Source organism: Xyrauchen texanus, chromosome 41 (assembly GCF_025860055.1).
Source record: "Xyrauchen texanus isolate HMW12.3.18 chromosome 41, RBS_HiC_50CHRs, whole genome shotgun sequence".
Classification (NCBI taxonomy): domain Eukaryota; kingdom Metazoa; phylum Chordata; class Actinopteri; order Cypriniformes; family Catostomidae; genus Xyrauchen; species Xyrauchen texanus.
Window position 1 is genome coordinate 5217103 of NC_068316.1, and position 22705 is coordinate 5239807.

The 22705-nt window shown below is 36.5% G+C and overlaps 1 protein-coding gene across 1 annotated transcript in view; it reads right to left on the minus strand.

Annotated features, from left to right (window-relative positions):
• The window catches only part of LOC127634310 (coiled-coil domain-containing protein 178), a 45264-nt gene that overhangs the window by 16427 nt on the left and 6132 nt on the right, over positions 1-22705 (minus strand). The window contains exons 8-18 of the mRNA XM_052113805.1: positions 22219-22361; positions 19692-19845; positions 19150-19245; positions 14977-15113; positions 13488-13671; positions 12315-12377; positions 11978-12139; positions 10580-10693; positions 10188-10333; positions 9844-10003; positions 3636-3785 (exon numbers count right to left, since the gene is read on the minus strand). Coding sequence (XP_051969765.1) covers positions 3636-3785; positions 9844-10003; positions 10188-10333; positions 10580-10693; positions 11978-12139; positions 12315-12377; positions 13488-13671; positions 14977-15113; positions 19150-19245; positions 19692-19845; positions 22219-22361 — 1509 coding nt within the window. The remainder of the gene's footprint in view (positions 1-3635; positions 3786-9843; positions 10004-10187; positions 10334-10579; positions 10694-11977; positions 12140-12314; positions 12378-13487; positions 13672-14976; positions 15114-19149; positions 19246-19691; positions 19846-22218; positions 22362-22705) is intronic.

A 22705-nucleotide genomic window follows, 5' to 3' on the forward strand; every position in this document is an offset into this window, starting at 1 on the left:
GAGCGTGGAGAATCCCGTCCACAGGATTTGCCTTTTGCATGCATTTCTCACTTGATAACATTCATGTAGTTAGATGAGGAGTTGTACGAGTATTAGTCTTTTGGGGAACAAACAATGTGTCTTGCTCTTCAGGAGAGTTTTACCATCAGCAGTAGAATAATAAATCATATTAAAAAGACTTCTGGCAAAAAAAACAAAAAAAGAAAATAGATACCCAAAGTGACAGATTATGTGTAGATCAGAAGTTAAACCAGTAATAACATATGGCGATAACAATGGTAATGTAACAGTAACAATCTGCGGACTAATGTCTTGTATGAAAGACACAAAGCTTTAAAGCTGAAGTGTGCAGTTTTTTAATGTTAAAATATTTTTTCCTATCCCATCTTAATATAATCCAGTGCACATAGAGGGCGTGAATGGAAGTTATTTTTAGAAATAGTTGTGTTTATGCAATACCTTTATTCATCCCTTTAGTAAATTGCCATGGTTTAACTACAACTACCATAGTTGAACTGTTGTATTTTTAGTAAAACCATAATAACCACAAAATTGTCCATAGTTTTACTAGTAGAGTAACCATTTTTTAACCATGATATTCCTGGTAAAACCATAGTAATAGGCTAATACAGGAAAACCAATATTTTGGAAATAAAAATAGTACAGTTGTACTATTCAAATCCATGGTAAATTCTGTGGTCACTATAGTTTTAAAAGAAATACCATAGTTCAACTTTCATTTCTGTGGTAAAACCATGATTAGGGATGGAAAAAGGTATTGCGTGGGAACCCCAAAATAATTGCGTGGGATCACAAAACTATTGCATTCCTCTCAAAAAGCTTTGCATTCCTTCTCAGTGGTTTGCCCTCCCTCGCAATAAGTTTTGTGTTCTTTAGCATTGTTTTTGTATTCCCTAACAAAAAGCTTTGCGTTTTTCTCAATAGTTTGTGTTCCTTTGCAATACTTTGCTTTCCCTCGCAATAGTTTTGCATTCCCTTACAATTGTTTGCATTTCATTGCTCTCTGTTTTGCGTTCATTGCATATTTAGCAAAGCAGTGTAACTAAACTATCACTAGAAAAACTTAAACACGCTCTTCAATCTGGACAACTGATGACGGCTGAATGCTGTTGCATGCGCCGTTGTGCGTTGTTAAACTCATCGCTGATTGCTGTGGCTGGTGCCTACAAACGCTGAGTTTTGCACAAAGAGTTCTCTGGTATTTCAGATGGCGAAGCATTTTTATAAAAAATCAGTCGGAGGGCCAGACAATGATGATTGGCAGGCTGGATTTGGCCTGCGGGCTGCCAGTTGACTAGCCCTGTTATACGGTATATGCCATCCTCACCAAAACACACAAACATTCTGTTTGCCAACGAGTAATGCACGGCACTGTATAGGTAAACAGTGCACTAGCACAGACTAGCTTTGATGAATACCAGCAAAACCACCCATTCTTTAGTGATGACATACATGTCATAATAGCATTTTGCTGAATGTTCTAGAGATATACGCTGGATCTTGCAAGTCTTTGCATCTGTTACACTCCTGTTTTCTCTCCCTGCCATGCGAGATGGAATAAACATGCATGCATGCCAGAGCAACGCTGTCATGAAGCTTATCTCATCATGATTAGATTACTGCAATGGCCTCCTCGCTTACTGCCCAACTAAAATCGACCACCTATGACAGCCCGCGCGAGTGGAGCGTCCTCGGGTATGCCAGTCCACCGCAAAACCGTCTCTCTCTCATCGCTATTTTGCATGCCTGCTGTCTATCTCTGATCTCTAAGATAGACATGGTTGTATCATGCACACATGCAGAAAATAGCCTTGACATTCAGTATATGGGTGTTTCTTTAAATGGGCACTTTTTGACTTGAAAGAAAATAAACTCTCTTAAAACACACTTTTTACACTCTCACTAGTTTATTTACAGTAAATTGTCCTCTAACAATATCCAAGTGTATTTGCATGCATCACAGAAGAATTCAGACATTTAAAAAAAAAAAGGAGGGTTTAAAGGTGGAAATGTGAAGCTTTTTCACATCTCAAATTCTGTATTGTGTTTAATATAATTCTGTGGTGGAAATGATGGTGATGAAAATTTTTAAATGTTTTTTTTTAATAAAATTCCTAACCTTGTCTTTTTAAAGCTGATTTTAAAGATAACACTATTTTCCTGAATACATACAAGTTAATAATATTTTCACACTTTTTGCATAATTTGGCAAAATTACTGCTTGATTGAAATGACGCCCAATAAAAATATTCTGCTCCCAAGCGATATTTATCTTGATTTTCCTTTGATTTCTTCAATCATCACTTGTCTTATAATTCATCCAAGCATGCTCTTCACTGACACTTTAATCCAATTGGTTTACGAGTACACTAACTTTTGAAAAAACTTTAATAAGGGCAAAATGTTTGATGTGATGCAAATGACGCTAAAACTGAGTAACAGTCGTAATTTGTGTAGAAATTCAGATAAATAATTTTCACACAATAAAATTATTTATTATTGTTTCAGTCATTGTTTAGATTGTATATAGATAGTTTTAAGATGGATTTTCATATTTTAAGATTGTAAGTATGGGTCTGGGACAGGGGTAAAACAAACAAATATATATATATATACATACATAAAAAGCTAAAATAAATGAATGCAAAAAGTTTCCACGTTTTTAATGTCAACTTCAAATAACTTAAAGCAAAAAGTTTAAATCTGTTAGTTTCAATAACATGAAACCCCTGAGACATGAAAGTGACCATAATTAAAGAAACACCCAATCACATATATGTGACCATGACGACATTTTTGCAAACCAAAATTACCAACTCTATTACACGTTCGGTTGCTGTTTCCCAGTAAAATTTCCAGCGGGGGGCGACAAAAGCGAGTGAAATGATGTTGTAATCAGACTAGTTTTTAAGGTGAATTTTAGATAGAGGTTTTAATGATTAAAACACCCTTCCCTAACCAAAAACTTTAACCTAAACCTAACCGATAGTGTTCTAAAAGATAAATGAGAGGTAAACAAAACCGACATCCTTAACCTAAACCAACACCTAAACCTAGATGATACTGTTCTTGTCGCAAATGTGACATAAAAAGCAAAATTTTTAAAGTAACTACGTCATTTTGTGTTGCTTCTATAGACACTTTCGTCTCATGTGTCAGCTTTCGTGCTTGACTGGGCCCGAGTCCAAAGTCCAACACTCAGGTGATCAACCGTAGAAGTTAATCACATTTCAATTAGTGTGCAAATGTTGATGTCTGTAAAATTTATAGTTTTTCGAAAGATGTTTTAGAGTAAAAGTGTTTTTGATATGATAACATAGCAGTGCTCGAGTAACATGTTATAACATTTATAAAGTCATATTCATCCGTTGTAGTCTTGATTTGTGTGAAATGTAATTAAATGTACAATTGTTGTAGCGCCTCAAGTATTCATTTCAACCGGAAGCTGTTGTAAAATGTAGAAGGCGCCACTCAGTTTGCTCAATTTGCTAAAATGTAGTTATAGTCATTTTTATTCGATAAGAGGTTGAGAAAAAGCCACATGCTATTTGACATTATGTGTGAATATGTATGTGTATGAGAGAATGTTTTGTGTTTTTCACAATGAGTGTTACCTGCTTGTGATCTTGGAAGTAGGCTTCTGTTCTGTTTCTTTTTTCAAAAACACAAATGGCCTCTTGTCTGGCAATCATTAGCTCTTTTTGCAGCACTCTGTACTCTTGTGCTAACTCCTGATTCTCCTTTAGCGCTTTCTGTAGATTAACCTGGAACAGATTAGCACAGAATATTCCTCATTAGCCTTCATTTTGAGGTTATCGACATAGTCGCCATTGGATTTCAGCACTGTTTATGCACTTTATAATTGATTTGATTTGAGAGTGAAAAACAACTTATATTATGGTCTGTTCATCATACAAAGTGTTTGAATGCCTTCAGAAGACTTGGTACTGTATATGATGCACGAGTCGCACAATAGACTACTTTTATGACACTTTTGTGGTGCTTTATTAAGCGTTAAAGTGAGTTGCCATGTACCATGTCATTGTATTTAATTCAGCCAATGGGACATTCATTAGGCTAAATTGTTTTATTTTGTGTTCAATAGAAGAAAGAAAGTCAAAGGGGTTTGGAACGACATGAGGGTGAGGGTGACATGAATTTTCATTTTTAGGTGAACTATTCCTTTAACCACTAGACAGAAGCCATGAAACAAAACCTCTTCGCTCCGAATGCAATACTTGAGTAATCATACAAGTATGTAAACAAATTACAATAAATAACTGTCTGATTTGCCTGCCTCCCCTCATCAGCACAACCATCGGAGACACAAGAACAGAGAAAGAGAGTGAGGTTTGTGGAAAGAAAGAGAATTTTTGCTCTACCTGGGAATAAGGAATAATGAAGTGTGTCTGGATAGTAAAACGAGCCAGCGCTAAACTGATGAGTTTAACCCAGCACTGAGTGGCAGTAAACATGACAAATGCAGGCTATTGATTTAAAGCTTAATTACTGCATGCAGTTTTGACAAAACCCGTCTGATGCACCTCTGAAGTGTAAATGGGACAAATTACACTTCATTGGCCATAAGAAACTGATGGTGTCTGCACTTTGCATCCAACTGCTTTTCTACTCACTAAACGTCTGACTTCATCAAGTAAACAAGCTACATGAGAATATAATGAGGGGATAGAAAAATCTGAATTCAGCTTGTGAGGAAAATCACAGTGGAGTGTATCCAGAAGTTCAGGTTACATTTAAGATGTTTCGACTGGTTGTGTTCGGTATTGTGGCACTGTTTAATATCGTTACCATTGTCACAAGATTATACTGCATGCTTTATTAAAGTCAACATTAAATCAAAATGGAGCCTGTTTACTTTCTTAACACATGTTCCTGGTCTTATTGTGAACGATTCATCAGTGCACATTATTACAAAGAAAGTTTGTCTTCGTAATCTTTCCTCAAAATGTAACAACTTGCTCCTCTGAAATGACTCCAACCAACTGTCAAATAATCAAACAACCACCTTTTCCCTGATGGATAAAATAAAGTTCTCCTTCCCCATCTACATTTTGCTAGCAACAAGGTCATGAGTTCAATTACCAGAAAATGCGCATACTGATTAAATGTTTACGTCAGATGTTTTGATAAAGTGTTTGCCAAATTCATAAAAGTTAAAGGGATAGTTCACCCAAAATCCATACAATGCAAGTTAATGGTGACCAAAATTTTGAAGCTCCAAAAAGCACATAAAGGCATAAAAGTAATCCATGCGACTCCAGAGGTTAAATCCATATCGTCAGAAGCGATATGATAGGTGTGGTTGAGAAACAGATCAATATTTAAGTCCTTTTTTGTCCTCCTTGGCTAGTGGGTAGCGATATGCATGAAGAATGCAAATCACCTAAAACAAAAGAAGAAAGTGAAAGTGGAGATTTATAGTAAAAAAGGGCTTAAATGTTGATCTGTTTCTCACCCACACTTATCGCTTCTGATGATATGGATTTAACCACTGGAGTCGTATGGATACTTTTATGCTGCCTTTATGTGCTTTTTGGAGCTTCAAAATGTTGGTACGCATTCACTTGCATTGTATGGACATACATAGCTGAAATATTCTTCTAAAATATTTTTTGTTTTCAGCAGAAGAAAGAAAGTCATTTACATCTGGGATGGCATGAGGGTGGGTAAAGGATGAGAGAATTTTCATTTTTGGGTGAACCGTCCCTTTAAGGTTTCATTAATACTTTTCTGGGCACATTGAGCCATTGCACAAATATTGGCAATGAATGTTCCAATCTGGCTCACTACATTTCATGATTTCATTCCCCCATCATTCCCTGTCCTCTTTCTACTGTGTCCCTGTTCAATTAAAAGGCTAAAACATAAATAAATAAAATATATATTTATATTATGTTATAATAAATAAATACAAATAAAAAAGAAAGATATATTTTATAATTCTACAATTCTGTCTAAGAACTACACAGCAAAAAAAATGTATACCAATATTTGTGTCATGTTTCCCAGTAAAAATATTTAAACATCCTTAAAGAAAGATACATTTAATTCAGATGTTCATTAAGACTTTTCTTCAACTAGGCATATTATCCTTTCCCTACTGGCAAATTAGTTTTTTTCTTTTTAAGTATTAACATTGCAAAGTTTTGTTAGATTTGTCTTTTAAACAAGAAAAAAATTAAGAAAATCAAAAAAAAAATGTTTTTAATCATACACACAAAAACAAAAGGCTTTCTTCCTAATAAAACAAACCGTTTAGAACGTGGCTCAATCCATTTTATTATAGTAATAATAAAAGTGTTCAACTTACCTAAAACCAGCCTGAACTCATAAAATAACTGAAAATAACTGAAATAGCCTTATCGAATTTCAAATCAACAAAACCTTCCTAACTCCCTACTCTAAACCTCAAACCTAAACCGATAGTGTCATTAAAAGCAAACGTGAGATAAAAACACATTTACTAAAAGTTTTTTTTTTTTAAATAGCTACGGCTTCTATGGCTACGTTCAATATGGCCCAAATGTGATTTTCTGCTCAAATCTGATGTTTTGTACGGTTGTTCCAATGCTCATTAACTGACCCGCATGCGTATAACACACAATGAGCATGCATATTATAAACATGTTCATTATTTTAATATGCATAAATAATTAACTTTTAATTAGCATTCATAGTTTTTATTTATTTATTTTACCCAAATACGACACTTAATGACTATCTAATAAATTATTAGCAAGTGATGGAAGACCAGATGGATAAAGTAATTTTAAATGAAGTTATTTGCAGTCATATGTAGGGATTACATTTCAATTAAAGCTCAAGATTGAGCAAGAAATAAAATAGAAGGACAGCAGGAAAAATGGCATTATATATATGTAAGGTAAGAGTTGTTATCTGTAATTACTTAACATTTCCATTGCCTTGCTTGCATTTGCATTTTGATGTCGTTTGAGAAATATAGAAACTGTTTTCGAGTCGTGTTACATAAATCTACCTCTGCCTGTTTTCATGCAATTAAATGCTTGTTTTTACTTGTTTTAAAAAGGAACTGAATGCATTAACTATTATATGATATGACTTGAAATTAAACGTTTTAAACCATAATAGGCATATTTTGAGGTAAATCAAGAATGCAAATGATGAACATTAAATCTGACCTGGCTGTTCACACTGAAGGTGCATTGGGAAAAAATCTGATATGTATCCAATTTATTTCCACATATGAAAGTGGCCCAGATTGGATTTAAATTTGTCAGATTCAAAGTGCTTTTGGCTGTTCACATGGTCATCCAATTAACAGATCTGTGCCACATGTGAGAGAAAAGATCAAATTTGGGACTGCGGTGTGAATGTAGCCTATGACACTTTTGGCACACATGTTGACTTGGGTGCTCTTCAGGACTCATACCCGGTCAAATGCAATTGACTTGTGTGAAAAGGAATAAAAGTAATTGCTGATGTAGTGCCCCTAGTGTTTCACCAGGAAACCGCTGTGATGCAACGAGGCACGTAAAAATCATTAAGCAAAAGTGTAGGTATATGTGGTGATGTGGGCATGGCCGAGCTAAGTCTGTGGAGAGTGAGGCCAGGAGAGGAAGAGCTGTAAGGATTGACACCTGTGTGAAGTCACCTAACAGCAGTTTTCTGTTGCAATTAAAGCTGGATGAGGTTAAAAAGGGCAGTCCAAACCACCGGAGAAGGAGAGAGAGCGAGAGCGAGAGAGAGAGAGAAGCACACAAAGCTGTGTGTGTGACCAAGTGCATTTGATGGCTAAAAGTGAGACTATTTAAGTGTTTATATTGGAAAGTATTTGTGACGAGGATGGAGCGTGTGGCCAGGCCAGGAACAGCCAGCGCTGAATCAGCTGATCAGTGGGAGGGCGAGATAAAGGGGCGCCGCTTTGCATGTGTGTCTGTTTATGTTTGTTTTAAGTTCATTTACATTATTAAAGTTTATGTTTACTGTTCAGCCAGTTCCCTCCTCCTCCTTGCCCAACCTTTTAACTGTTACAGTATTGTTAAATAAAAGACTTACGTTGGACATTTACCTCCTTCAGAAGAAATCTAGAGACTTGTCACAGTAAAGTAACATGATTCTATGAGACCAGGTTGCCTAAAACACATGACGGCCAAAAATAAGATCAGTTGTCCACATCCAGTATTGTGTGTCAGCATTCAGAGTTCCTGTCTACATAAAAATCTCATGAATGTGACGTCCCAATGTTACCCTAACCCAAAATGTGACCTTAGGTCAGTTAAAGGCACCTTGACGCTGCGTCTCTTTGTTGTGGCGGTTAAAAAGTGGAAACATTTCTGTTGGGCGATGAATCTTTGTGCAGCGTTTATTGTTTCCTGTGAGAAGTCTAAAGAGACTCTCTGCTCTGTTGCCCTGCAGCAAGTTAATGGCAGACTGCCTCTATGAGCGAAGACTTTTAATTCGGCTCCTGTCTCGCACCAACAACTTGTTTGGAGTTTGCTGCTTCTGCGCGCATGGCGGATTAAGCCCCATTGCCTTTTCTTGTTTTGAACTAATGCATTCTTGATCACCGTTTAATGAAACTATATACCACATGGCGATTTCACATTAGATAAGCCATGTGAGACTTTCATCAGACGCCGGGGCTCTGACTGAGGCCATAATCCAAAACTCAACTCCCCCAATAAATAGCTTTTCCCTCCGAAAATGAAGTGATAATACGTGGGTTTCATGCAAAACATAACATATTATCTCTAAAACAAAATTATGAGAGCTTTTATCAAATTATTAGAGGAAACAATTGTAGAGGTGTGATACCGGATAACGGATATACTTGGTAAATTAGGGTGGTTACTAATGCAGTCCATATGCCCATATCTAAAATAAATCGCATTACATTGGGCTGAAAACACAATTGTTTAATCAGAGTATTTCACAGTAGTTCTGCTGGTCTCTACTAGTTTGTAAAGGGTTAATTCACCCAAAAATGTAAATTCTGTCATCATTTACTCACTCTCATGTCATTCTAAACATGTATGAACTCAAAGAAGTGCTGTTTTTTCCATATAATGAAAGTGAAAGAGCACTGGGTCTGTCAAACTCCAAAATAAGACATCATAAAAGGAACAGACTGAAATTTAAGTGAATATTTCCTGTAATTCTTCACTTGCACTGTACCTCTCATATCAAATATGGCACAAAATCCAAAGACATCAACGTGCAATTTCTGTAGCTTTTGTATAGTGGATGATTATCATTGAATCGTGACTTATATTTCAGTCTTACAAAGCTACTGAATGTCTTCAGAAGCCTTGGAATATAGTGCAAGTGTCGTATAGACCTCTTTAATTATATTTTTATGGTGATTTCTTTGACAGGATCCGTCCCCTTCCACATTCATTGAATAAATGAAAAATTCACCTTCGGTTTATAAAAGTTTGAGAAAACACTGCTTTGTTCTTTTTAATGATTCATGAACATTCAGAAATTATAATTTGGTATACTATAAAAAATTACATAGGGAAAACATCTACGATCATGCAAAGGTAGCAACTTCTTTAAATATTAAAATATTTATAAAGGTAATTTCAGCTTGAATGGTGATTGGAGAGCATCAAATCCCTTAACCAATCAAATGCACTGTTGTTTATTTGATTTCAGATTATTACAACAAACATTTGTTACCCTATTATGAATATATGAATTCACAGTAGCAATGATGAGCTAGGATCAGCCCATAACATATTTTATATATTTATATATTAATAGTACCATTTGCTACATAAATGTAAATAAAGTACATTTGCAATAAGGGGTTTTAACCTCTGTGTCTGTCATGACAGTCTGGCGCTGAGTGAGAAGTGCTGATTGAATCTGTGTCCATCGAGACTTCCTCTGCTCACAGGAAGTTATGTCCCTGTTCAGGTGACCCATCACTACTGTGGCTGTGCCAAGTTTGAAATCTATAGCATCTGACATACTCCTGAAACAAACAAATAAACAAATGCATGGAAGTGTAATATACAGAAACTGAGGGCTAGATGTCACACTATTTAACTATAGTTAATATAATTGGACTTTTGACTTAAAACCATAGTTACTGAGAAATAGCCCTTGTGACAACTAGCCCCAGTCTCCCCCACAGGATAACATGTTGTAGTTCTCACTGTAGCTCCTCTACGATGTCTGGCAACGTTCTGATGGATTGCTCCATTGTGTCTGACACTTGTTTGAACTCTTTAGACTTCAGGCTGAACTCCTTGATCCTGTTTGAAATCTCCTCATACCTCAATAACACCACATGAAGGGTTTCCTATTAACAAAAATGCACAGATACTATGAGAGCAATTGCACAGTGACTCTATTACATCTAACAATACTTAATGCCAAAGTTACACGTTTCATTCTAAAAACATATTGGATCTGTTCCGAGTGATGCGGCTTTAGAATCTGGCCAAAAGAAGCATAATTATGATAATGATCATGAATAAGACAAATAAAGCCAGCATGTGTAAAATGTATATAATATATGAAAGTAGTATTTACTGTATATTAATACCTTCACAGAAATCAAATATTCTTGATGGGATTTCTTCTTCTGCTCAAAATTATCAGTCAGGCTTCTGTGTGCGTACTGCATATCACTTAGTTTTGCTTTCAAGTTTTCAATTGTCTGTATAAAACAGTTAAAGAATATATGCAACACATGAATTACTAACAGCTAACTGGAAACTTCAGTCACATGTTTACCAACTGTGCATAATTTGTACCTTAATCCTTTAAGCTTGGATGGGCCCATGAGAAAAACAAATTGTTCAAATATTAATAACTACAATCTTGACCAACACAAAATGAGGAGTGTTAGTAGCTTAGAAGCTCTTCTTTCCAATGCATGCAGGCATTATGACCAAAACTGAACAAGTGCTTTGAAATTTGCAGATAAATCAGAAGTGTTTCGTTTTGATCATTTATCAATAACAAATTGCACTGTACTTATTATTGCAATCAGTAAAAGCATCAAACTCATCACATAGCCATGTGTCATATGTTTTTGGAAAGCTCTCAAAGAGTAGAATACAACCAGCCTATTTGTTTTACTCACAGACACAAATTTAGTGAGTAACAGCTAAGTATATGTCTTGACAATTATATTAGTGTTGCTTATATGCTGCGGTTTCGCTTATAACTTCACGAAATATAAAAGGAACATAAAATATCACATAGCATTACTTAGAGGAGGTGATTATCTTTCAAACGAGCCCACACACATGTAATCAGATGAATAGATCAGGAGATAATCCACATGAAGCACAATGTTACATATGGCCACCAGGAGATGGCGCCAAGTAAATGACACAAACTCGTTGATGCAGACTCAGTGAGTCAGACTCAGACTAAAAGGCATTAATTCTGTGAAATCTCATTTCTAAAATCATGTCTCCATGCCATGCAAACCTTTAGTCATTGTTGCGTTTGCATGTGTAATTAATTCTTCTGTACAATTGTTATGTTTTATTTCTTTGGAGAGACGTTTGGACTCAAGGAGATTTTTTTTGGACATGATGATAAATAATTTTTGTAATGCTATAATGTAATGCAGTTTTTCGGAGCCACCTTATTTACACCCAGAGATATACAATACCAAATAAGAAAAAAAGTAGATTTTTGGCTCAATTTTGGCTGAGAGTCTCAGAGTGTCATAATCTATATCATTAAAAATATATTGTTTGTTTTGCTTTTTGTCGAGATATAAGCCTTTAATTTTGGGCATGCCACTGAAACAGGAAACCTTGAAAAACACCTTCAGAGCTCAAAGTGTTAATGTCCAGATAAAATATGGTGAGGGGCAGATTTATGCATGTGAGACGTGGGCAATCTTGCGGCGGGGCGGCACGAGGTCTGTTTAGTTTGTTAAACTAAACAAATGACACATATTATTAACATACAAGAGAGTTACCTCAGATTTCTCTGTGTATAACTGCCTCAGTTGTTCCACCTCTGTCTGCAGCTGAGCAGATTTAGAAAAAGCATCTTCATTCTTTTTCTGTAGTTCACCTTTCACCTTCTCACAGCGTGTTTGTTCACAATTATACTCTGCCGTAATTGCTGCCACATTACCCTAAAAACATAAATGTTAAAAAAACTAATGATCTAAATATAAATCTTTGAGAAAATGGTGATTATGAAATTATTACTCTTGTTTTGATGTTAAACAAACATGATTTAATAATTCATGCATCAAAAGTTGAATAATTAATTATCATTATTCATAAATTCTTTGTTGTAGATTTTACCTTGAGAATAGCTAATGCCTGCATTTCAGCCATTATCTGTATCTTCAACGATTCTGTCTGTTTCTGCCACCCAAATGAAAAGATATTAATATAACATCATCAAATATTTTAAACCAGCATTATTGATTAATAAAAGCCTTGAACAAATCATTGAAACAAGACAAAAACAAACATGCATTTTGTCATTATTTACTCCATGTCATTCCGGTAAACAAATGTTCAGTTCTGTTCGCTCTACTTCACTTTGAAAAGTCTCATTTCATACGACTAGATGGCAGCAAGCACTAGAAATGTTTTTCCCTCTATCACATGCCATCACAATATACAGATCTGAAATGTAGGTGGCGCTCTAATGCATTTAAGCCCTCGTAAATGCACTTGTCCATAAACATTCAGTCTAATTTTCAGTTCATGCACAACTCTCGTTGTTTCATTGTATATCTCGGCCTCTGAGTGGACTAAAAGCTCAATCAAAGTGTCATTAGAAAGCTGTGATCCTTCCCGTTGTGATGGTATATAATACGTTATCATCTATGTCCTAAAACAGTTCCTGCTGGATGGCATATTTTGTTCTGGACATCTAAGATATAACATTCTATTATTCAGCCAAGCAAGCTCACAGACAAATAAAAAAATTGCTAATTTTTAAGAAAACTGGTAAAATGGCTACTTAGAGCAGCAGTTATCAGAGCATAAAAGAAATGTCATATTTCACTTTGTGATTCTGGTATTAGGTCAACAAAATAAACTGTACAGTCACATTCCTCAGAATGTGGAATTCATTTGATGTATGACTTATCCATTTATGTGCTATGTGAAAGACTTCTACCCCATTACCTCTAGGGGGTAATAATTTGCTACACAAATTTTTTGAGGCCTTATTTTGTTATCTTATTAACATAAATGCAGAAATTTCAGATTCTAAACTTTCAAATGATACCACATTTGCCAGACTTATGCATCATCACACTCTGTTAAAAGTGCCTGTTTCACCTCCTTTCAAGAATGCTATACACTTGCTCTGAGTAATCTTGCTAAATAACTGGAGCTGTATGCAGGAAAATCCTTAGTAACAATAATCTTACAATTATAACTAAGAGTTTTCTTAACTTAAGGTTATGTTGCAACAGGGCCCTGATGATTACATCTTTGTGGTGGCATCTCTTCTCTTACCCTGTTCCTCAGCTCCTTCAGGAAGGTCTGCTGCTCCAGGACGTCTAATTTGTCTTTGGTGCTGGTGTGGTAGGCAGACACCTGATCCAGCTCGGCTTTGGCCTGTTTCCCCTGTTCCTCATTCAATCTGATCTTCTGCAGCAAGTGCTCATGGTCCTGTTTTAGCTGTCTCACAGCCTGTTCACTGGAACAACACATCCACAGTAAAACAACATAATAAAACACAGTCTGTCTTCCGAGACACGATGTACTGAAAGTGTACTAACAGCAGCCTGCTCACAAAAAAGTTGGCGGACCGTCAGCAAACTTCAAAATGGAAACTGAGAAAGCCCTGAAAATGTGACATCAAACTGAGTGCACAAGATGTGCCAAAAAAAAAGAGATAGCCTATGTGTCATCTTTTTATGTTTAAATACTTTCTCCTATCCCATCATAATATGCAGAGAGATATAAGTATTACTATAAGTATGACATTTGTTGATTTCACCTGAAAAGTATAAACACTGTGGCCCTGTTTGAGCATCCAGAAACAGCAATTTGGCTCAACCAATGGCATAAGTTATACTTTCTGTTTATTCGACCAATGGTAGATGGGTGGAGAGTTCGGGAAACATGTTTGAACTGCAGCTAATCTGACAATAAGACATATAAAGAACTTAAGAAGCTTTGCCCAACTAATTAATATAACACCTATTCAGCTACATCATTTTACATACAACTTAAAGGGATAGTTGAAATGAAATGAAAACTGATGAAAATTCATAAAGGCAGCATAAAAGTAATCCATTAGACTCCAGTGGTTTAATCAATGTCTTCTGAAGCAATCCAGTCGGTTTTGGGTGAGAACAGACAAAAAAATATAACTCCTTTTTTACTATAAAACTTGACATAAGCAGTCTCTTTGGCATTCATGATTTCAAGCTCGATTACACTTCCTAGAGCCATCTAGCGCTCTGCGCATGTGTCAAGAACTAGGAAGTGTAATCGAGCATGAAATCATGATCATGCCTAGAGACTGCAAGGGCAAGATGTACAGTGAAAAAGCTGGGCTGTTCTCATACATAACCTACTGGATCACTTCAGAAGACATAGATTAAAACACTGGAGTCATATGGATTACTTTTATGATGCTTTTAAGTTCTTTTAGGAGCTTCAAAGTTTTGGTCACCATTCAATTGCATTGTATGGACCAACAGAGCTGAAAAAAAAAAACCTTTATTTGTGTTCTGCTGAAGAGGGAAAGTCATACACATCTGTGATGTCATGAGGGTAAGTAAATGATGAGAGAATTTTCATTTTTGGGGACACCATATGCTTATAGGTAGGCATGAACAATTTTGGGAAGTAACAAAATTTGAATGTGGTTTGCTATTCATTTAAATTTGGATCGATTTTATTTGTCTGATACAATTAGGTTATTGTGTGGATTGTATGAGTGTGAGCCATGGCTGCTATACAAAGAGAAGCTTTTTGTTCAACTTTTGTTCACCTTTGGCAGATCTTATTTTTGTAATCTTCAATTTCGAATTTGTGATCTTCATTTTCTTCTCGCAGGGCCGACAAGTCACGTCGCTTTTGGCTCAAGATTGCATCAAATGCAGAGGCCTTTTCATCATTTTCACATTTCTGATAAACAGAGTGATAGACATTATTATTAATACAAATATTAAATACATTGATTGTCTTGTATTACACACACACACATACACACACATATATACTACATTTTTAATTTCATTTATAATAATATAAATATTTATATATTAAACATAATAATTTTTACATATACCTGTATATAAACTCAGCAAAAAAAGAAACGTCTCTTTTTCAGACACTGTATTTTAAAGAAAATTTTGTAAGAATCAAAATAACTTTACAGATCTTTATTGTAAAGGGGTTAAACAATGTCTGTGTCTCGTTTGGAGGGATGCATCCTCCGGAGGTCGCATTTGTCAGCCACATACATCATCGAGGCTGTCTCATTTAATTTATTTATTTATTTTTTATTGGGAATGCAAAAAAGGTTAACAATTGTATAAATGTAAGTGCATATGCAAAAGTCATCGACAATAGATAAAAAATAAGAAAAAGTAAGCCAAAAAAAAAATGAAACATTACAGACTCGACGACGTATGCGGCAGACAAATGCGTCCTCCGGAGGACGCAGCCAATGTTTTCCATGCTAGTTCAATGAACCATAAACAATTAATGAACATGCACCTGTGGAACGGTTGTTAAGACACTAACAGCTTACAGATGGTAGGCAATTAATGTCACAGTTATAAAAACTTAGGACACTAAATAGACCTTTCTACTGACACCAAATAAAGATGCCCAGGGTCCCTGCTCATCTGTGTGAACGTGCCTTATTCATGCTGTGTGGAGGCATGTGGACTGCAGATGTGGCCAGGACAATAAATTGCAATGTCTGTACTGTGAGATGCTTGATACAGCACTACAGGGAGACAGGAAGGACAGCTGATCGTCCTTGCAGTGGCAGACCACGTATAACAACACCTGCACTGGATCGGTACATCCGAATATCACACCTGTGGGTCAGGTACAGGAAGGCAACATCAACTGCCCGAGAAACACCAGGAATGCACAATCCATCCATGATCCGACTGTCCGCAATAGGCTGAGAGAGGCTGGATGGAGGCTTGTTGGCCTGTTGTAAGGCAGGTTTTTACCAGACATCACCAGCAACAATGTTGCCTATGGGCACAAACCCACCTTCACTGGACCAGACAGGACTGGCAAAAAGTGTTCTTCACTGATGAGTCGTGGTTTTGTCTCACCAGGGGTGATGGTCGGACTTACATTTATTGTTGAAGGAATGAGCGTAACACCGAGGCCTGTACTGTGGAGCGGGATCGATTTGGAGGTGGAGGGTTCATCATGGTCTGGTGTCAAAGCATCATCGGACTGAGCTTGTTGTCATTGCAGGCAATCTCATTGCTGTGCGTTACAGGGAAGACATCCTCCTCCCTCATGTGGTACCCTTCCTGCAGGCTCATCCTGACATGACCCTCCAGCATGACAATGCCACCAGCCATACTGCTCGTTCTGTGCTTGATGTCCTGCAAGACAGGAATGTCAGTGTTCTGCCATGGCCAGCGAAGAGCCCGGATCTCAGTCCCATTGAGGACGTCTGGGACCTTTTGGATCGGAGGGTGAGGGTTAGGACCATTTCCCCCAGAAAACTTGCAAGTGCCTTGGTGGAAGAGTGGGGTAACATCTCACAGCAAGAACTGGCAAATCTGGTGCAGTCCATGAGGAGGAGATGCACTGCAGTACTTAACGCAGCTGACAGTTACTTTTGATTTTGACCCCCCCCCCCCCTTGTTTAGGAACACATTATTGCATTTCTGTCAGTGACATGTCTGTATGTTTTTGTCTTAGTTGTTGAATCTTTTATGTTTATACAAATATTTACACATGTTTGCTGAAAATAAAAGCAGTTGATAGTGAGAGGACGTTTCTTTTTGCTGAATTTATATATATACATACATACATTATATATATATATATATATATATGTATATATATATATATATATATATATATATATATATATATATATATATATATATACACACACTGGCAGCCAAAAGTTTGGAATAATGTAAAGATTTTGCTGTTTTGGGCAACATAATCTCACGGTGAAATCATCAGGATTCATATGACTTTTCTACATTTGGCTAATTCGTATGATATCACGCGACTTTCACTAGCGCCAAAGACGTCGCTGGACATCGTTTCCATCTAATGTGTGACAAATACTTGTTTCTGTCACACACAACAGCTTCGTATCATGTTTACACACTCTACTGATTGGTTAAGTTTAGATTATGGGTTTGGGTAAGGGCGTAATATTAATAAGCATGTCCTTAACGCCTCATGCGCAAAACTCTCGCTTCCGCATTTGACATACGGGAATTTGCATGTGATGAAGTCGTACAAGTTTATGCGAACAACATCATGCAAGTTCATACAAAATAGCCAACTCCAAACATTTATGGGAAGTTTCATGAGATTGGGTTGGTTTGAAGGTTATACAATGCTTGAAATTGCCAAAAAACTGAAGATTTCATACAAAGGTGTCAGTCTTCAAAGACAAAGGACAACTGGCTCTAACAAGGACAGAAAGAGATGTGGAAGGCCAGATGTGCAACTAAACAAGAGGATAAGTACATCAGAGTCTCTAGTTTGAGAAATAGACGCCTCACATGTCCTCCGCTGACAGCTTCATTGAATTCTACCCGCTCAACACCAGTTTCATGTACAACAGTAAAGAGAAGACTCAGGAGGTCTTATGGGAAGAATTACAAAGAAAAGCCACTTTTGAAACAGAAAAACAAAAAGAAAAGGTTAGAGTGGGCAAAGAAACAGACATTGGACAACAGATAATTGGAAAAGAGTGTTATGGATCTTAACCCCATTGAACTTTTGTGGGATCAGCTAGACTGTAAGGTGCGTGAGAAGTGCACGACAAGACAGTCACATCTAGTGCAAGTGCTACAGGAAGTGTGGGGTGAAAGGTCACCTGAGTATCTGGACAAACTGACCACTAGAATGCCAAGGATCTGCAAAACTGTCATTGCTGCATGTGGAGGATTTTTTGATGAGAAATCTTTGAAGTAGTTTAAGAAGTTCTGAACATTTCTTTCAAGTTGTAATAGTAATTTTTCACATTATTAATGTCCTGACTATACAGTGCGATCAGTTGAATGCCACTTTGGTGAATAAAAGCACCAGTTTCTTTCCATAAGAGCAAAATCTGTATATTATTCCAAACGTTTGGCCACAGTGTATATATATATATATGTTGGTAACATTTTAAAATAAGTTTCCATTCGTTGACATTAGTTAATGTTTTTATAACAATATATTTTAGATGCAATTACTAATATTTGTAAATGTTAATTAATACAAATATAATTGTTTATTGTACAAATGTACATTGTTATTACATGTTAGTTTTAAGTGCATTAACTAATGTTAACATACAGTATACAACTTTTGATTTAAAAAATGTAAGTAAAAAGAGGCCTTTACATAAAAGACCATTTTTGGAATGATTACAAAATTCTTCCTAATTTTTGCAGTATATGTGCACATAACTCACCCAATTTACTGCTAGCTACATCATTGACAGGTCCACTGATTGTTATAGTGCATATAAACTTTTTCAATGTGATTAATATTTCAAACTATAATAGTCCTGCAGTCAAAACATTCTTGAAACTCAAACATAAGGGAGCCCCACCATGGTCGAGCCTTTCTCTATAGACAATTCCATATTTCTATCTGGTGAAAAGTTTTTTAACTTTGTAAACACAGAAAAACAGTTGTGACATATGAAAAAGAAAAGGCATCAAAAATGCAAGAAGTTCAATTTAAAAAGGAATAAACAAACTGCCAAAGAAAACAGCTGAACGCTCCGTAGCTCATTCATTCAAGCGTACCTGTAATTGTGAAAATCAGGGCTTAGACAAAATGGAGGCTTTGAGAGACTAAACACAGCAGATCAGTGAAAGAAATTGTGGGTCTTTCCTGCCCTCCAGAGGATGTGAGGGTGTGACATCTCCAACATAATATCACCTCTGATTTATATCATTTAAAATAACAAGCATCTTCTCTAATATGCTTTTATACTTACAACTTTTTGAATTTGGTTTTGAACTTGTATTATTTCCTTCTTCTTTTTCATGAATATCTCTTCCTTATCTTCTAGTTTTGCTTTTACTGTCATGACCTACGACAGACATGAAATCATGAATGTTTGGTATCAAAGATAAACATCAAACTTTTTGTGAAGACTCTATTTAAAAAAATAATTATTTGCTGGGATTGCTGGGATTGATTCCCAAGCCACATAATCTCCCATAAAACCCTTAATAGACAGACCAGCTTTTACTCTATATCTCAATATCTTGCTGATTTCATATTTTAGCAAACTAAGAAACCTCCCTAAAAACTACTATTTCCATGTCTTTTCCATGCCTGAATATCACATTTTTGAAATCCCCTGGCATTTCCAGGTTTTCCATGACCTTGAAAAGCCTCGATTTAATATTTAAAACAGTCAAAATGCACAATATTTTCATATTATTCTGGTGGATTCGATCAAATATCCAGTGAGCTTAGCTGGTTAATGTATTTATATACAGTACATATATTAATGTGTAAATTAGCACTAACAGCATCATTTATGTCTGCATCCTGCCTCTCAAACTGGCAGATTTCTTGCAGCAAGTCTTTGATTTGGCCATCTTTCAATGCCACTTCTCCTTCATACTCTTTAGTTCTTCTGTGCAAAAGCTCATGCTGTGACTGCAGCTGCTGTAATACACTCCTGTAAGCTGAAAAAGAGAAATTGTGTGATTCCTCTATAATACATTTTACATGTGCATAAACCACTTCAGAAGGAAAGAAGATTCAACTCCGTGAATATGTTATCAAACCTTACATTACAATCTTAACATTAGGCACTTTTTACAGTTTTTCATCAGAATCCACACAGATTTTACTCAGGAAAATGTATTAGCAACGCTTTTATATTTCTAAAACGTCCATTCTTTATTGATTTATTAATGTATTCATGTAAATTCAGGGTTTACTTCTGACCAGCAGCGTCTGCTTGTATACTAATTCAAAAAATCTGCCCAGTCAGTCTGGTATCAACAATTTTTGACTACCATTTTTGTACGGGACATTTAACATCGATTTTCACTGCAATTCGGTGCTTTTCGCTGCTGACATTTTTCGATGATTGGGAAGGTTAATGTTATTAAAATGAACTGTATTCCAAAATTCAACTACCTTACAGTCTCCCCTGTCGATGCCCCCCTCTCTTATTTCAAGCAATTTGAAAGCATAGCGAAGTCCGTCATTTGGAATGGTAAACATCCCAGTTTACATTACAGTAAGCTGCATAGGCTGATTGACAAAGGTGGGCTAGGCCTACCCAAGATTTAGTTTTATTATAATGCGTTCGGTCTCAGATATTTGGCTCATTGGTTGCTTCCACCTGAGAGAGCCCCTCCCTGGTTTTGTATTGAACATGAAGTTCTTGCCCCTATTTCGCCCATTGCAAAGCCTTTCTATCAAACTAACCGGAGAAGTTAAGTTACACCCCGTTATCTCGCATTTGCACTCGGTGTGGACAAAAGTGTCCAGAGTGTTTAATTCGGACATTTATTTGAACGTTGACTCGAACATCTGGCTGAACCCCAAATTATGTATTAATAAGTCCCCATTCTGCTGGACAGAGTAGATTGTGAGGGAGGTTAATACACTCGTTGACATATATGAGAGTGGATTGTTGAGATCCTTTGAAAATTTGGTTCAACATTTTGGGATTCCCAGATATCAGCTTTTTAGGTATTTACAGCTGCGTCACTTGCTCTGTACTATTTTTAAGAATAGCATACACCCCCCTAAAGAGGCAGATACTCTGGGAAGTGGTGATTACTGATTTTGGAAAAGGTTGTGTGGCATCAGTGTATTACTCCCTGCTAATTCAGAGTCTGGGGGATGGAGCTTTAACTTCTCTCAAGAGATTATGGGAGAATGATTTGGTATTGGAGGAGGGAGTGTGGGCTAGGATTCTAAAAAACGTCAAGTCTCCGTATAAGGAGACACAAGGGTGCGCCTTATGCAATTCAAGATTTTACATCGATTCTTTTGGACCCTCTCTAGATTGTATAGGCTTAGTCTTAAAGACACACCCACCTGCTGGCAATGCCAAACAGATGACGGAGACATAACCCATGTCTTTTGGGGTGTGTTAAGATCCAGGAGTTTTGGTTGAAGGTTCAGAGTTTTGTGTGTGATGTATTGGGCAATCGATTATCATTTTGCCCCAGACTCTGTATTTTGGGCGATGGGGCGATGTTGAGAATAGACACATAAAGAGTTGGGTCCTAACCAGTGTCATGATCGGCAGACAGATACTTTTAAGGGGTTGGAGGTTGGCTGGAGTACCGTCATTTCAGGAGTGGTGCACGGAGATGGGGAGGGTGGCGGACTTTGAAGAAGGGTCATTTAGAAGACTGGGGTAGTTTAACTTGTTAGAGGAGAAATGGGGTGGAAAACTGATGTTTCTGGATGTGTGATTATTATTTATATATATATATATATATATATATATATATATATATATATATATATATATGTGTGTTTTTTTTGTTGTCTATAATCATGCATGACCACTGGGATGTTGTTGGGGGCCAGGGTGGGATTGAGGATTTTGGTGGGGATAGTGAGGGTTAATTTTGATTCTGTGTATATATGTTTTGTTTTTCTATGTTCAATATGTGAATCAATAAAACATTTTGGTCATAACAGTTGTCAGTTGAGGGAGCTATTTTGCATCTGTTGTTTTTAACAACCATTTATGCTCTCAATAACGCTTATTTTGGTATCTTTGGAGTTTGGGGTTTTGGAAAGAGGGGGTGTGGCTAATCCAATGGATCAGTCGCATGAAAGAAGAACGTCTGAAATCACTTACATCACCATTAAAACTGTGCAATAATAAAAATAAACTATTCTAATGGATTTTCTTTGTGGTTTTGTAACCTGCCTGCATGAAAGTGATATTTGGAATTAAACGCTGATGAAGGAGATAGAAGCATTTTAGTGACACCTGCTGTCTGAACAAATATAACGCAAGTGTACTGAAATAAAATGTAGGTTGATGTCTCTGGTGTCTGGTCTGGTGACTCACTGTTTGTCCAACAGCTGATTGCTGATCATTTCAAGTTCTTTGTTAATTTGCTCTCCCTCAAAGTCAGCTCTGAATTTTTCTTCATTAAACTCCTGTTGAAGAAGCTTCAGCTTATGGGAGATGCTTGTAAAAGTCTCACTGGCCTATGAAAACATTTTTGAAAATATGTTTAAGTACAAAAGACATACACCATATGGTAATTTCAGAGGTGTTATTTCAGAGATTTAGAGGGGAAAAATGTTTTCAGAACCTTCTACATTCCACAGAGGAAAGAGAGTCATATTGGTTTGGAACAACATGAGAGTGAGTGAATGATAACATCATTTTCATTTTTGAGTGAACGATCCCTTTAAGCAGTCTAAGTAAATACACCTTTTTTGTTATATTTGCCACTTAAAATGCGGCATCTGTACCATCTTTGCAGTGTAAGTCGGCCTAACATGCTTATAGTTAGACCTTCATCCTCTCTTTCAGTTGTGTCTTATTG